Source organism: Convolutriloba macropyga, chromosome 1 (assembly GCF_964194025.1).
Source record: "Convolutriloba macropyga chromosome 1, txConMacr16.3, whole genome shotgun sequence".
Taxonomy (NCBI): Eukaryota; Metazoa; Xenacoelomorpha; order Acoela; family Convolutidae; genus Convolutriloba; species Convolutriloba macropyga.
The window spans coordinates 1,046,790-1,061,218 of NC_134468.1; the positions used below are offsets into that span (position 1 = coordinate 1,046,790).

General features: G+C 34.4%; 1 protein-coding gene across 2 annotated transcripts in view; it reads right to left on the reverse strand.

The window, feature by feature from the left end:
• Nucleotides 1-14,184, reverse strand: part of LOC142356291 (ABC transporter C family member 8-like) — a 38,811-nt gene extending 24,627 nt beyond the window's left edge. The window contains exons 1-3 of one of the 2 annotated variants that reach the window (XM_075408259.1): nt 12,572-14,184; nt 5,303-6,953; nt 1,295-1,744 (exon numbers count right to left, since the gene is read on the reverse strand). In XM_075408259.1, the coding sequence (XP_075264374.1) occupies nt 1,295-1,744; nt 5,303-6,953; nt 12,572-13,423 (2,953 nt within the window). In that variant the 5' untranslated portion in view covers nt 13,424-14,184. The remainder of the gene's footprint in view (nt 1-1,294; nt 1,745-5,302; nt 6,954-12,571) is intronic. The other variant, XM_075408274.1, reaches the window with a different exon arrangement.
• Between the last annotated feature and the right edge of the window lie 245 nt (nt 14,185-14,429).

Sequence of the window (14,429 nt, forward strand, 5' to 3'; positions counted from 1 at the left end):
GTAGTCCAAACATAATGTCAAATTTGCAAATATTTGCAAATTTTTCGGGATTAACAAAATATTTGCAAATTTTCACTGCTGAAGGTCAAATTTGCAAATTTTTGCAAACCAAGGCGAAAATTGCAAATATTTGCAAATTCGTAAAAAATGATATAAACAACCCGTTGCTGCACTCAGTGCAGAGTATACTGTGTTTTTCTCAAAATATTACAGCTTCGATTATTCTTTTTATATCAGTAACTTAGGGCATAATGATCTGTTTTTGAGAGTAAGTTTCGTTTTTTGTATGGTCAATGTATGACTACTATTATTTCATACGAATCATGTATTATCTAGTATGACTACTACGCATTTTTTATGATGAGCAACCCGTCAACACACCCTAGTTAGCGCGCAGGACCCAAACGAGCTATGATAAGGCATGCTTGGGTTGCATACAGGGGCAACGTGCCACCCAACAGTCCAGAGTTTGCACGGCCTGATCAAAACACCGTCTACAGTCAATCAGATTTGAAAAATGTGTTCTGGATTGAGTCGCTGGGTATGAATTTATTGTTCCCAAGCAACAATTTTTGAAAAATTTTAGAAAAACTATGCAATTGCCCTTGTCATTTAATGCACCGTGATCATCAAATGTGCTACCTTTTCAAAAAAAGAGGAGTCATCATCTGTTTCTGAGCAGAGGAAAAGAGATTAATGGCAACAAAATTACATAGTTTCTTCTACCACAAATTTTTCACTTCAAAAAATATTGAAGCTCTCCAATCAATGTATCGTTTGTCCCGCGGATTTAAATTTGATCGTCCAATGTGAACATATTTTTGGACAAAAAACATCTTGACAAAGAGTTCGGGCAAATGGCTGCATTGTTGAACCCCGTTCTATCTTTCTTCATTTTTTGCATAACTTTGTCTCAAAATTCTTTTGTCATTCTGGTCAAATTACGGTACAAAATCTTTCCCTGCAAATTAAACGGTATACATAATGTTTTAGAAAGCTGCCTGATTTTCTTAAAATAATTTGGAGGATTTTTTGTCATTTCGGAAAATCAGGCAGCTTTCTTTCATAGACAGCCAATCTTTCATAGACATTTTTTGTACGTGTAACGGTTCGCCCAACTGATCGTATTAGCTAACTCAATAGGCTGCTAAAGATTTGGAGTTTAGAAGACTCGAACCTTCTGTCTCCTGTACACTGGGCCTGCACGCAACCGTTGCACCGATTGTCCGATTTGCTAGCCTGATATACCATAAGCGTGGTTATTTCATAGGCACAGTTTTGTAGAAGGATTTACCTCTCTGGTGTTCGATTTGAAGCGGCTGTTTAAAATACTCATCAAGTTGTTCTCTCCAAACAGACCGGATCTCTTTTTCACCATCTCCAGCACCATCCGCCTTCTCCTCCAATTTTCTAGCCAGCGCTTGGAACCTTTCCCCACACTCGTTCATAACCTGTTCATAGGTCCCGTGGCTTAGAATCTTCCCCTTCTCAAGGAATATGATGGAATCGCATTTATCCAGAAACCGGAAGTCATTGGTGACGACGACTCTTGTTTTGTCTTTTAAGAGACCGCGACTGGACAGTAGATTTTCGAACACGTGTTTAGAGCTTAGTGCGTCCATATGGGCCAGAGGGTCGTCGAAAAGATATACAGATGCTTCGTGGTAAGAGGTCCTGGCCAATGAAATTCGTTTCAACTGACCCCCACTTAAGTTGGCAACATCCAGAAGCTCCGTTTGATCACCTGAAGTGAAAGTGCATGGAGTATCGGAAAAACTGATACCAAGGAACATTGAAGAAATTGAACTCTTAAATTTAATCAATCAATTTTACTTAGGTTTTCTAACTTTAATACCAGCCTCTGCCCTTTTCTCATTACTCAATATCAGAGAAGAATCTATAGAACATTTTCTAGAAAAATAAGTTTAACTTGAAAAATTACAGTGAAAGCTTGAGTTAGCTATCAAATAAGATATGAAGACAAGCTTATGAAGAATATCTGTCATATGAGATCTTACACGATGATAAGTCCTGCCCCATAACTTAGGTCGGTCCTTAAATGCCTTACAACGTTTGCAGAAGCTCAAAAAATGAAGAAATACGAGAAGAAAAACCAAAAAAAAACTCTAAATTTTTTTTAAAAAAAAGTTAGTCAATAATGTTTTTCTCGCGGTGACATTGGAATGTCTAATTGCTGTTGATTTCAAAAATACGAACTTGGTTAACCCGTCAAAGTTTATCGTCACTTAATCGCTAAGAGTTTTTAAAACAAGTTTTTCTTTGCTAAGACTTCTTGTTATTGCCCATTAATTTAACAAGCAGTTTTGCGGTTACACAGAAAAATCGGTAAATATATGGCTAGCACTTCTATCCAAAAATGGCCGAAAAATCCTCTAGATTTTAAAACTACGCAGTATAGTGTGAACCGTTTTGATACGCTTACAAAAAATTCTAAATTGTAGTATCTCATGAACTAGAACTTTTTATGAATGAATTGTAGTGCCGACTATTTACCTTTCGTTCAAGATGAAAAAAAACTTGGAGTCTGGAACAGTTGATAGAGAAACCTTCAAAAATTTTAAGGAAATTGTATGTCAGATTTTACAAGAAAAAGTACATTGAGTGGCTATTTTTGAAAAGACTAATTTCGATTCCACAATTTTGTGTCTGTAATTAGCCTAAACAATTATTGCCCGAATTTTATTTTTAATTTCTCGAGGTTGTTAGGCAGACAATGTTATTGAATATCAAAATTCAGATCAGTTTGGATTATTATAGTTACATGATTTTGAGTTTACATGATTTACTAATGCATTAGGTTTCAAAAAAATTGACTCCAATTCATTAAAGAATCGATGTTTTCAGCAATGTACAACTGAAATGATTTCTGAACGTTTTTTTAAATACTTGACGCAATATCTGTAAAAATCACAATCGCAATTCTTTAGAGTGAAAAAAAGCACTCTTTGTAGGTTCAAATCTGTCTCTTTTTTTTCTAATTTTGAAATTAAAGAAAACGAATTTGACTAATATGATCTGTTTTAATTGATATTTAATGCAAGTTCCGAGTGCTTTATTGTAGACGAAACATGTGTTTATCCCGCTTTATTTTTGCAAAAGAAACGTACGCAAAAAATCGCTAATCATTTGTTAAATATTTTATACCTATTTCCTAGATAACAAGTACAACTGTTTGAAGTTACCTACTCTGGAAGTGCTTACAGGAGTCCACCCAAGGTAGTGCTAACCCAATGGATATATTTAGAGCATACTAGCGACCAACAATTTGTTGAAAACCTGCAAATTTCCTGGGATTTTATGCCAACCAATTTTTTGTTAAGTTGTGGACAGAGAGATACGGGGAGCTTTGGAAATTATTGCGGACAAACGTTTCCAATACTTTCTTTCTTTAAGAAAAATTGAAAATAAAAATGAAGATTGAAATTCCCCCTAAAAACAAAGATTGAAATTAAAGACCACTCAAACATCTCTAAGACCATCTCTTACCATCCAATATATATTTTTTTCAAAATAGAACATATATTTCTGGAAAAAATGAAAGATAGACGAGCATCAAGTGCACCTGTTGTAAAAATATTGTATGTAACTTTTTCGATTTGTTAGGTTTATCAAGCAACTTATGCTTATCTATAACGTCAAAGTTTCGAAAATCATTTTCTTGTATTTTTAAAAGTGCATTTTTAATTATTAATTTGATACCTTTCTGTATTTTGTTAATTTTTGAGCTTCGGAAAGCAAAACTAATTAATATGAATAGTATTTACCCTTGAAAAATTCAGCGCAGTACGAAAAAGCTCTTTGATCAGTATCCAACTTCAATTTTTCAAAAAAAAAATCAACGAGAGAAAATAATTTTTGTCATCCATAGTTTTTAAGAAGTCCCAATTTTTCACTCACCTATCTCAAAGATATTTTCTTACTGACGAACAGGATAATAAAACGAGAAAACTTTTTGACCCACACCGAGAAACGACGAAAAATAAAAGCGCAGTAGGTTTTCACTTCTTCCTGTTTCCAACGTTCAAAGTTTACCGTGCTTATTTACATTGGCAGTTGGATTTTGATCTAACTGCTCCTTATTAGTTGTCAAAATAAAACAACCGCCAGCTGATAATCAAAAAACTTTCGCATCAGACATTTATAATTTCGTTCAAAGGACTTTCGAAGTTGTGTGATTGGAAAAAAATTTTTAAGTTCAAAATATTCCGCAAATCATGTAGCGTTGCAGATTTTAGACCGCCCGGTTCGCCAATTCTCAGTTTTCATACAAGGATCATATATGATGTCATACAATTCATAACGTATTTCCTAGTACGGTCCTTTCAGGATTACTAAAAAATCATACATGATCCTTATATGATTACCAAGACGTGACATATGAACCTAATATGAGTACCAGAAACCATACATCAATTTTTCATCAATCTATTTGCCATTTAGGTTTTTTTTAAGTTTGTCCGGTAAAGCATCACCTATGTGATTCCCCAGCGTCACTTTATGATCCGCCAAAAGAGCCCAACGTACAAAATCAGTTGCAAAGTCGGGCACTAAATAAAAGAGTAAGTCAAAATAAAAAACTGAAATTCTGATATTCTCTGAAGCCAGTTAATAATTATGAATGCTCAATTATAGGAACATTAAAAAGAATTTTTGAATACAACCTCAAATTCGTTTCGTGAATGTGTTCAAATTGCGATGTTATTTTTTAAGCGCAAGCAAAGAATCAAATGTGGATTGCAAATGTGGATTGCGATACAATAATTTAATATGTCCTCTGACTAAACTATACGCAAATTTGTGGCACCAGTCAATGTTTTATGTGTCATATATGACTCTGTATGATTTCTAAGAAATTTTTTCGATAGAAACTTGGATAGAAAATGAAAATTATACAGTTTTTAGGCTTTAAAAATTTCTGTATGATCCCTTTTTGATTTCTAGGAAATAATTTATGATCCTTGTATGACTACCAAGAGTTCTTACAAATCATAAATGATCTAGTATGATTACTATGAATCATATATGACCTAGTATGACCACTAAGAATTTTGTATGACGAGCAACCCGAGCAATGTATATTTTGGTCGTGCTGCTGATGCAACAAGAGCGGAGCTATGTTCAATTGGATAACAAGACAACACCTTGAGTAAAGCATGAGGGTACTTGTTTTTTAAACTTTATATGTTGTGTGACGTTTGAGGGGCGGAAAAATTATGTGTAGCGCATATTAACATTTATTTTTAAATATTTCTAAAATCTGATTCAATAATTGACGAATTACCATCTGGAAGTGTAGGTATGTCTGGAAAGAGAGCACATGCGTACAACGTCTTCCTATACTTCACCCAGTCTGCTTTCCACAAATTCTGCTGGTCAAATAGGATAATATTCCTCTGAACAGAATTGGGTAGAGACACAAAGTGCTGCAAGTCCCAACTCACTCTTTTCCTTTTCAAACTTCCCAAATTTCCGTCAGATTCATTGGGCACAAGCTCCATCTCGCCCCCAATAGCCGAAAGGAGTGCCGTTTTTCCGGACTCAACCGACCCGATTATTGCTACAAGGCTGCCCGTTTTAATTTTTAAATTGATGCTATCCAGTTGGAATTGCTTTTTAAAGTTGGGCGGACATCCATTTTTATTTTCTTTTTCACTCACTGCTTTGAACTCGGTTGTTTTTTGCTGCGTTTTTGGGCTGTTCGAACCGTTTTGGGCTAATTTTACACCGTTAGTTTGTTTGTTCAAGGGTTTCAGTTCAAAGCTGCTGTTCACGTTTTTCGAATTATCGAGCAAATTTTTCAAGTTATTTTGTATTGAAGGACTGTTTTCATTTTGAGCGTTCATATTCTGTTGTTGTTGTTGTTTTTGAATCTGTTGTTTTCTAGCTTTCTCTCGCTGTTCTAATAAATGGTTCCTAGCAGCTAGTTGATTTTTATAGTGCTTGAAGGAACAGTTTTCAATATTGACATCAAATTCATCAGAGTCGTCGTAGTTGATGTACAAGTCGCGATCAATTTCTTGCACGTTCAAAAACCGCACAAGACGTTTGCAAGAAATGTTTGATTCCTGCACAGCTCGAATGACGTCACTCACGCTATACAACGGCACTTTAAGGACGTTCAGAATTGATAAAGAGACGAACAGCTGGCCAGCAGTTATCCCTTGACCCGTAAACATAAATAAATAACCGGAAATACAGGCAACTCCGATTATAGTAGGCGACAGTTCTAGCGACGCGTGAACAATTAGCACTAATATTTGGGTTCGATTGTAAGCTTTCAGTTCCATTAACCGAGCTTCTTTTAAGTTATGGTGAAAAGCATTTTCAAGTTGGTAGAACTTAATCTGTTTGATGGCAGTCACAACCTCATTCACCAAGCTCAGTTTGTGGTCTTTAAGTTCGCGACTTTTTTCAACTTGATGCTGCATGAAATAAAGAACCATAACATTTAGTAATGTTATCAGAAATACCGCAATAAGACCGATAAAAGCTGCCGATTTAAGCTGAACATAAAGTAGGTATATACACATGGAAACGACGAAAGGATTTGACCAGACAAGGTGAATTTGTCGGTTTAACAGAAAGAAACATTCGCAATCGATTCGTAAGACATTGACGATGTTAGCCGCAGTTGTTCCAGACATAATTTTGATGGCTTTCTGGTATGTATAGTCAACAACAGCCGCTTTCATCATAAGTCCAGTTTGATGCATACTGTTTTGGTAGCGCAGTTTTATCAGGGCTTCGATGCATAAACAAACAAACAAAAGTAAACAAAGGAGAACTCCCCGCCACTGGGGTGTGTCCGGCTGTTCGATGTGTTGGATGAGGAGGCTGAGGAGAATTGGGCTTGAGAACTGGACAGAGTCGCCCATGAGTCTGAGAGTGCCAGTTTTGACCATGTACCATCCGAAGGTGCGCAGCAGAAGGGTCTAAAATACATACGACTTCAGAACAAAGTTTATTGACAGTGTGCTGTAAAAAATAGTTACATGCAAACAATTAAATTTAGAAGTGAGTCACTTGGTTATTCAGATTCAAAAATCGACAAAGGCTAACAAAAATTCAGTTGAGCATATACCCCCCCATTAAGGTGGGACCGGAGCAGAAGTAGCAATATTGCCCTAGTCCAAGCCTGGACGTTGAAAAGACCGTTCTCGACTATTATCTGAACTTGGGTTGACTTTAGAAGTAGTCTTCAACTTTGACTGGAACAAAAAAGATTGTCATTGACTTTGGCTCGTCAATAAAGGATATTCTCAACTTTGACTTGATAATAAACGATGTTCCCGACGTTGACTCGACAACAAATTAGGTGCTCAACTTATTCTGGTAGTTATTCATTATAACAAAATTTCTAATTTTTCAGGCGTTTTGGCCGAGTAGGTAAGCTTCCTGCCTAAGTTTGATTAGTTTGAGGGAACGAACCCGCGTTAGTAGGAAAGTTTTGAATTAAAAACCCAATATGCCTTATGGAAAAAAATAAGCTGGACCCACGCAAAAAAATCAGCTTGATTTCAGCAGTATACTATAAGTTTTTTATATATATTATATATATATATATATATATATATATGCATATGTATATATATATATTATATATATATTATATATATATATATATATATATTTCTATATATATATATATATATATATATATATATATATATATATATTATATATATAGTCCTCGACCTATTAGGCTTACTCATAAAATCGAGGCCTCAACTAAGGTGCTAAAGCTAAAAATTTAAAATTAAAAATTATATACTTCAAAGGCATTTGAAAAAAAAACAGGAAATTACAGGCCTAAAGGTTTTTCTCTGCAAAACACGAACAAACTTTATAAAATTAAACAAAAGAAAAAACCATTCGAAGAAGTGAGTGGCAGTAAATTAATAACGTTTATGAAAATATTCATGAAGAAGACATTTATTGTGTTTACACGATCATATATAAAGGAACTGTCAAACTTTGCATACTTCTTGCGCAAAGCAAAAACCTGGCACGGAAACGGCGTTCTCGCTTGACAAAATAATAATAAATTGTTTCCAGAGTATTGGTTAGAAAAAAAAGAAATATGCTCTTTTAAATTTAGAAGTTAAAATCGAAATTCATTTTAGCATTTAATACTGCAGGAGAACACTTTTAGGCCATGGTTGGCCTGTTTTCAAGTGTCTCTAGCGAAAGAGATCGTAAAATTCAAAGATTATATGTGAAGATTATGAAAACTTTTTAAAAAAAGCTACATATAAAAAAATTGACGGAGGCTTGAAGTTTAGTACTCGGTTTGTTCTTACATTTTAAACCAAGATAGCAACTCATCATTGTCAATAATATATAAGTCCAAAAACTTGTGGCAAAAGTCCTTTACTTGCCACTTTGACAGATCAAAAATAAAGTTAACAAAATTGGGAAAAAAGTTTAGCAGGCAATAAACCGTTTTACGAATTTTTGGTTGCAGTGAGAAGTTTTCAAAATTGTTCTTACATAAACACAATTTGCGAGAACTGTTTCGCGCATTTGCTATTTTGAGAAGCTCTTCCCTTGAGAAACAGTTTTTTAAAACTGGGATTTCACATCCTTTTCGTTTTATTTTTATTGCCATTTTGAGTTTTTCATACAGGCGGAGCTCTGATACATTATAGAGTAGCAGTTCTTTCCGCCTACTTGTTATGGAGTCAAACTTTTTTTGAATGTTAAGATTCTGGCTAATATTTTCACCCTTGGATTCAGGCGCTTGAGTACTTGATTGCTTATGTTATCGTAAACTAAGACTCCGTATTGAATTACTGGGTGCACATATGTTCAATAGACTTGAACTAACCGATTTGTTGTTAGGACCTTCCTAATTCAGTAGAGAAGTGACCAGAAACCTAACATTCTTTTCGTTAAGTTTTTAGCATGTTCTTGAAAACTTAATTTATGGTCTACCTGAATAACTAGATACTTGAAAGTTTCAACATTTTGGATTGTTTTACTGTTAATATACACCCTTTCAGATTTTTTTTGCACTCTTTTCAAAAAATTATACGCATTTTGTCTTCTCAACGTTTAAAGTCAGTCGATTTCTATTCAAACAGGAGGCTGTTTTCTGAAGAATTACATTGATTTTAGTTTCATTTGTTTTGGGTACATTTTTTGTATAAAGTACAGTGTCATCTGCAGAGAGGATGGATTTAATGTCAGATGTTTCTAGGGTCAGATCATTTATGTATATAATAAAAAGCAATGGACCCATTATTAAGCCTTGTGGGACACCAATTTCTCTGCTGCTCATAGATAACTTCTTTGAGCCTAATTCAGTGTTTTGAAGTCTTCTGCTCAAATAGGACTTCAAAACTTTCAAAACACGTCCTCTTAGACCATAACTGGAGCACTTTTCCAGTAAGATTTGGTGGTCCACGGTGTCAGATGCTTTTTTGAGTTCCAAGAAAGTACTGATTGTATTTTGTTTACTATTTAGCCAATTTAATCGAACATTTTTTCTGAGTTCCACCAGTGCATCAATTGTGCTGCCGTTTTGTCTAACACCAAATTGATTTTCATTTAACACTTTTTCTTTATTAAGGAAAACAATAATTCTGTTGGAGATAATTTTTTCAAAAATTTTACTTACCACCGGTAGAAGTGATATCGGACGATATTTTGATGGATCACTTTCGTCCCCTTCCTTGAATATTGGGATTACTTTTGCAATTTTCAGGCAATCAGGAAACAAACCAAATTTAGACAGGAGTTGAAGACTTCGCAGAGAAAGGGTGAAATTGATGGCGCTAGCAACCGTAAGCAATAGTTATTCAAATTGGAAGCATCTACACTGCATTTGTTTTTCATATCACTTAAATTGTTGCTTATCTCCGTTTTTGTTGTTTTTTTTGGACAAATAGACTGTTGACAATTTTCTTTGTGCAGGTCTCGTTGCGTTTAGCACTAAATTTTTCTGTAAGTTTTTTCCCTATGCCTGCAAAGAAATTGTTAAAAGATTCCAGTTTTGTCTCTACTTCCTTCACCTCTAGGTTTTTGGCCTCACCCATTATTTTTTTTTACAGCATCAAAAAAATTTCGAGTGTTTTGTCCAGCGTTTTTATTTATTTTTGTTTGATAGTATTGTCTCATCTTTTTCCTGACATGTTTTTTAACTACTTTGAATTGATTTTCATTTTTTGCTTTGGCTGACGAAGATTTTTCTTTTAAAAAGAATTGCCTTATGTGATGTTTTTTGTAGCAGCGGTTTTTACTTCGTTGTCGACCCAGTATCTCTTGTTTCTAACAGATGGATTTTTTTCTGGAATTATTTTGTTCAGTTCAGTGTTTAAAAAATCTTGGAATTTAATCAATGATTAAATGCAATTGATGAAATTTAATTTTTTCTTGAGCAGAAAGTTGCTGTGAGACACAATTTTTGCTCTTATTTCATTCAGATTATCAATGTTCTGTAATTTTGACCATACTTGTATCTTATTACATTTTTTATTGGAAAATTTGTTATTTTCAGAAAATTGTAATTTAATGGTATAGTGATCGCTTGCAGCTGTTTTCAGTACTTTTTGAGAGGATTTAAAATTCGTAAAAAAACACATCAAGTAACGTTTTTGAGTAATTGGTTTCTCTTGTTGCATCTTGTGATGACACAAAAGAGAGCCCAATAGCGCTAAGTGTTGATATTAGCTTGTCATGTTTTTTTCCTTTGTGAAAAAAATTAAAATTCAGGTCTCCACAAAGTATATGTTTGGTATTTGGTTTGAGAACTATCCCATCTAAATAACTTCCTAACGTTGAAAACGTAGCTTCATTGGTGCAGTTTGGCGGTATATATTCACAAGTTATAATTATTTCAGTCCCTCTATATTTTATCAGAACTGATATAGCCTGATTTGAGACTTTCCAATTTTGCAAGCAATTTTGCATTAGCCGCGCAATTTATAAATATTCCAACGCCACCACACCTCTTTTTTCTTTCCGAACTAAATAAGCTACTGTAATTCGCTTGATTAAAAATTTGTTTGTTATCTGTTGGCTTTAGCCACGTTTCAGTTAAGCAAATCGCTAAAGAGCTACAAGATAACTATCCTGATAAAGTGCAATTTTGCTGACAGATTCGGGTACGCTTTCATGTAATACTTTTCTCCCTCGACTGTTTTCTGTTTTGTCACATATATTTTTCATCGATATTAACAGTACTGTCCTACTTTTTTATTCAATTTTGAGGACCTTAAAAAGGTTTGCTCGGCTCGACTTCCATTATCTTTTTTATATGTTTGAAGTCTGGGCTTGCCAGTGTCAATTGATTTGAAAGTCGCTATTTGCAATTTGTTCAAATTAGATTTATCATTGATTTGAAAATAACTGTTATATTGTTTTTTTAAATTGGATTAAAAGTTTTCCATACACAATTATTTTTGCCCAGTTGTTTTAAAAAGCAGCGTCATTTGTTAAATTCTTTTGAATTATCTGGCCCTTAATCGACAACATAAGTGGTTTTCTGCCGAATGGCTCAAAATTCAGTTTCAAGTTTTGACGATTGACAACGTTAAAGGATATACTAGTTAATAGTAAGTTAACAATTATTCTTAGTATAAATATTTAACTGTTTGAGTCCAAGGCTAAAAAAAACTCAATTTATTTTTTCAGAAGTATGTAATTTTTGTATACCAAAGCAGTAACACGAGTAAAGCTGTCAAATACTGTCGAAGGATACATCAATTGTCCTTTATTGCTGCCATTTAAGGAACAGTTTACGAAATATTTAGTTCCAGAGGATAATCGACAGAACTTCAGTATTGATGGATTGTTTTGATCGTAGTAGGACTGCATAACCCTAGCCGAAAAACGACGCATATCTTGCAAGATTTTTGAGGATTTCCAAAAACTTTAGAGATTTTTGCAAATGACGGTTATCGTCCAGGTTGCAAAATCCGGACGCCTATCCTGCAAGAAACTTACGAGATCTTGCAAGATAGACTCCAAAAAAATTTGTTAAAAAATTTCTGAGACCAGTTTTCTTACTGAAGTCAGTTTGTTCACATAACGGTTTTGACGATTAAAATCGTACATGGCTAAAATCAGAAATAGTCATTTTTGTTAGCCTTCCAATTCATTTGAAACTCGTTCTATAGCAGAACAACACTTTTACTGAGCTTATCACACAGCTGTAATTAAAAAAACTGGGGTGCAAAGTTTTTTTTTGTCTTTAACGATTTTTCTCTAGGATCTAAACAGAAAGTTATATATCGACTTCATCTGTGATATCTTAATGAGAATGCTCAATTTTAGAAAAAATGGTTCTTTTGCAAGAATCTTGCAAAAGTTCTACGCGTATCTTGCAAGAATCTTATAAGATCGACGGTCATATTGTAATTCTTGCATATCTTACGGCTATCTTGCAAGATCGTGCAAGATTGTTCCAAGATTTTGCAAGATAGCCGTCGTTAATAGACTAGGGTAGCGATGCAAAAATCACATGGCTCTGCAATTTAATGGGAGATTTTTTCTCTGATTTTTGAACGTGGCCTCCTAATTTCCCCGATGAACTTGTTTAAATGCTTACCTTGTACAGTTCCCAATGTGTTATCTGGTTAGTGCCCTCATTTTCCATCTTTTTCGATTTCAGCTCGTTCATTTTGCGAGCAAACCTTTCCGTCGTCTGTAAAGAAGTGAACGAACTTTCAAGGTCAGGCAACGAGTCTATACTCAAGTGACCTCTCCACGCTTTCCACACAAACTTTGTAAACCAGTGGAATAAAATTTTTGACTGAAACGTTATTTCTCGGAAAGACAAAATATTCTCCCCGTTTTCTGTTTGTTTACCTGTGAGTTTTAAGAAGGCTGTAAAATTAAGCAACGAAATGAGTAGATTTAAAGGTGAAAGTAAGTTAAACCGCACACTAAATATTAAAGGCTCTTCTTCGATTCCGTGCTTGTAAATTATGTAAATGTTTAGACAGTTTTCGAAAATGAGCCACAGACAACGAAATGTAAAATAAATTATACACGTAGGACTGTAGCGCATGCCAAATTTCTGACTAGTTATAAACTCGATTGTTATCAAAAACCAGGAAATCAGGTCAATTATTGTCTCCGCATAAACAATTTCAGGTATTTCCACATCTTGGCTTTTTATAACTAACCAAGTTAGCCCTGAAAATAATAAATAAATAAGGTAAATAAAAATCCCCGTCCAGTGAATGCTGAACCGAAGCTCGGTCGACCCTAAATTTGAAGATTTCTGAATAATCCGGCTAATTAAACCAACGGGTAATGAAAAAATAAGAAATACGAGCCCAAAAATTGGTAAGATGATTGATGGTAGGAAAATTGGGGCACTTGAAAAGTCGCTTGACGTACTATTAAACCATAATGGGTATGACCTGTTTTCAAAATAGTCCCAAATTTGGTCCATTGCCGGAGTTCTGGGCACAAAAATAAGAAATTTTGATAATTGTCTGCGGATTAGATTGTCCTATTCGCCTTCATGTAATAGAGCAGTTGATATTTGATATTGTAAAGGTGAAACGAAAATGACCTTGTCTTTGCACAGAGTACAATCAATTGTCTTTGTACATCAGAATTACATGTAAAGTATTCTTTATGACGTCATAAGCTACCTAGGTCATTTGGAGAAGAACTGAATTAAACTTCGGTTTGAAACAGAAAAATAGAAAGAAGGCGTTTATAACACAAGTTTCAATCAATCATTTTCAATCAATCAACATGAAGGTCATGATTGATTACTAAAAGTACTACAGGTGTGAAAGATAGTTGAACTAATAATTTTACTAGAAACTTAAGGTTAGGTTATAACTAATAGAAAAAAAAACAATAAGCAGTCGACTTTTAAACCTTGACAGATAAATTAACTTGGTCACATTTAGTAAAATGGGATTAACTAAACAACAACGAGCCAAAACTAATTTGAACAGTAAAAGAAAAGCGGTCCAATTAAAGCATTGATCAGAGAACAGTCATTGGTTTCCGATTGGAGTTAAGCTCAAATTGTTGATTATTATGCAATATCAAAATTTCTTGTGAAAATGAGGCAAAGTTATGAACAAATTCTGATAATATTGATGATTGTTCTTTTAAGTGAAATTTAATCGCAGTTGTTAAGTTTATAATCTACTCTTTCGATATTTCAGATACGCTGGCCCAGTTTTGAACCTTAAGCACTTGGGTAAACAGTTTGTTTGTTTTGTTTGTTTGGCATCCATAATGGGAGAGCATTCTGTGATTCCGTCACCTATTTGAGCTGGTAGTGGTTAATAACAAACAGTTGATTGCAATCACCTGGCCAAATAGTTGAATCACCCCAAAGGAACGCCCAGAAGTTCATTCATTGAATGGCATCGCTGTCCGAGATTGTTCCGATCGCAGCGTGACTCAATTTGTGAAATAACTCTCTCTTTCTA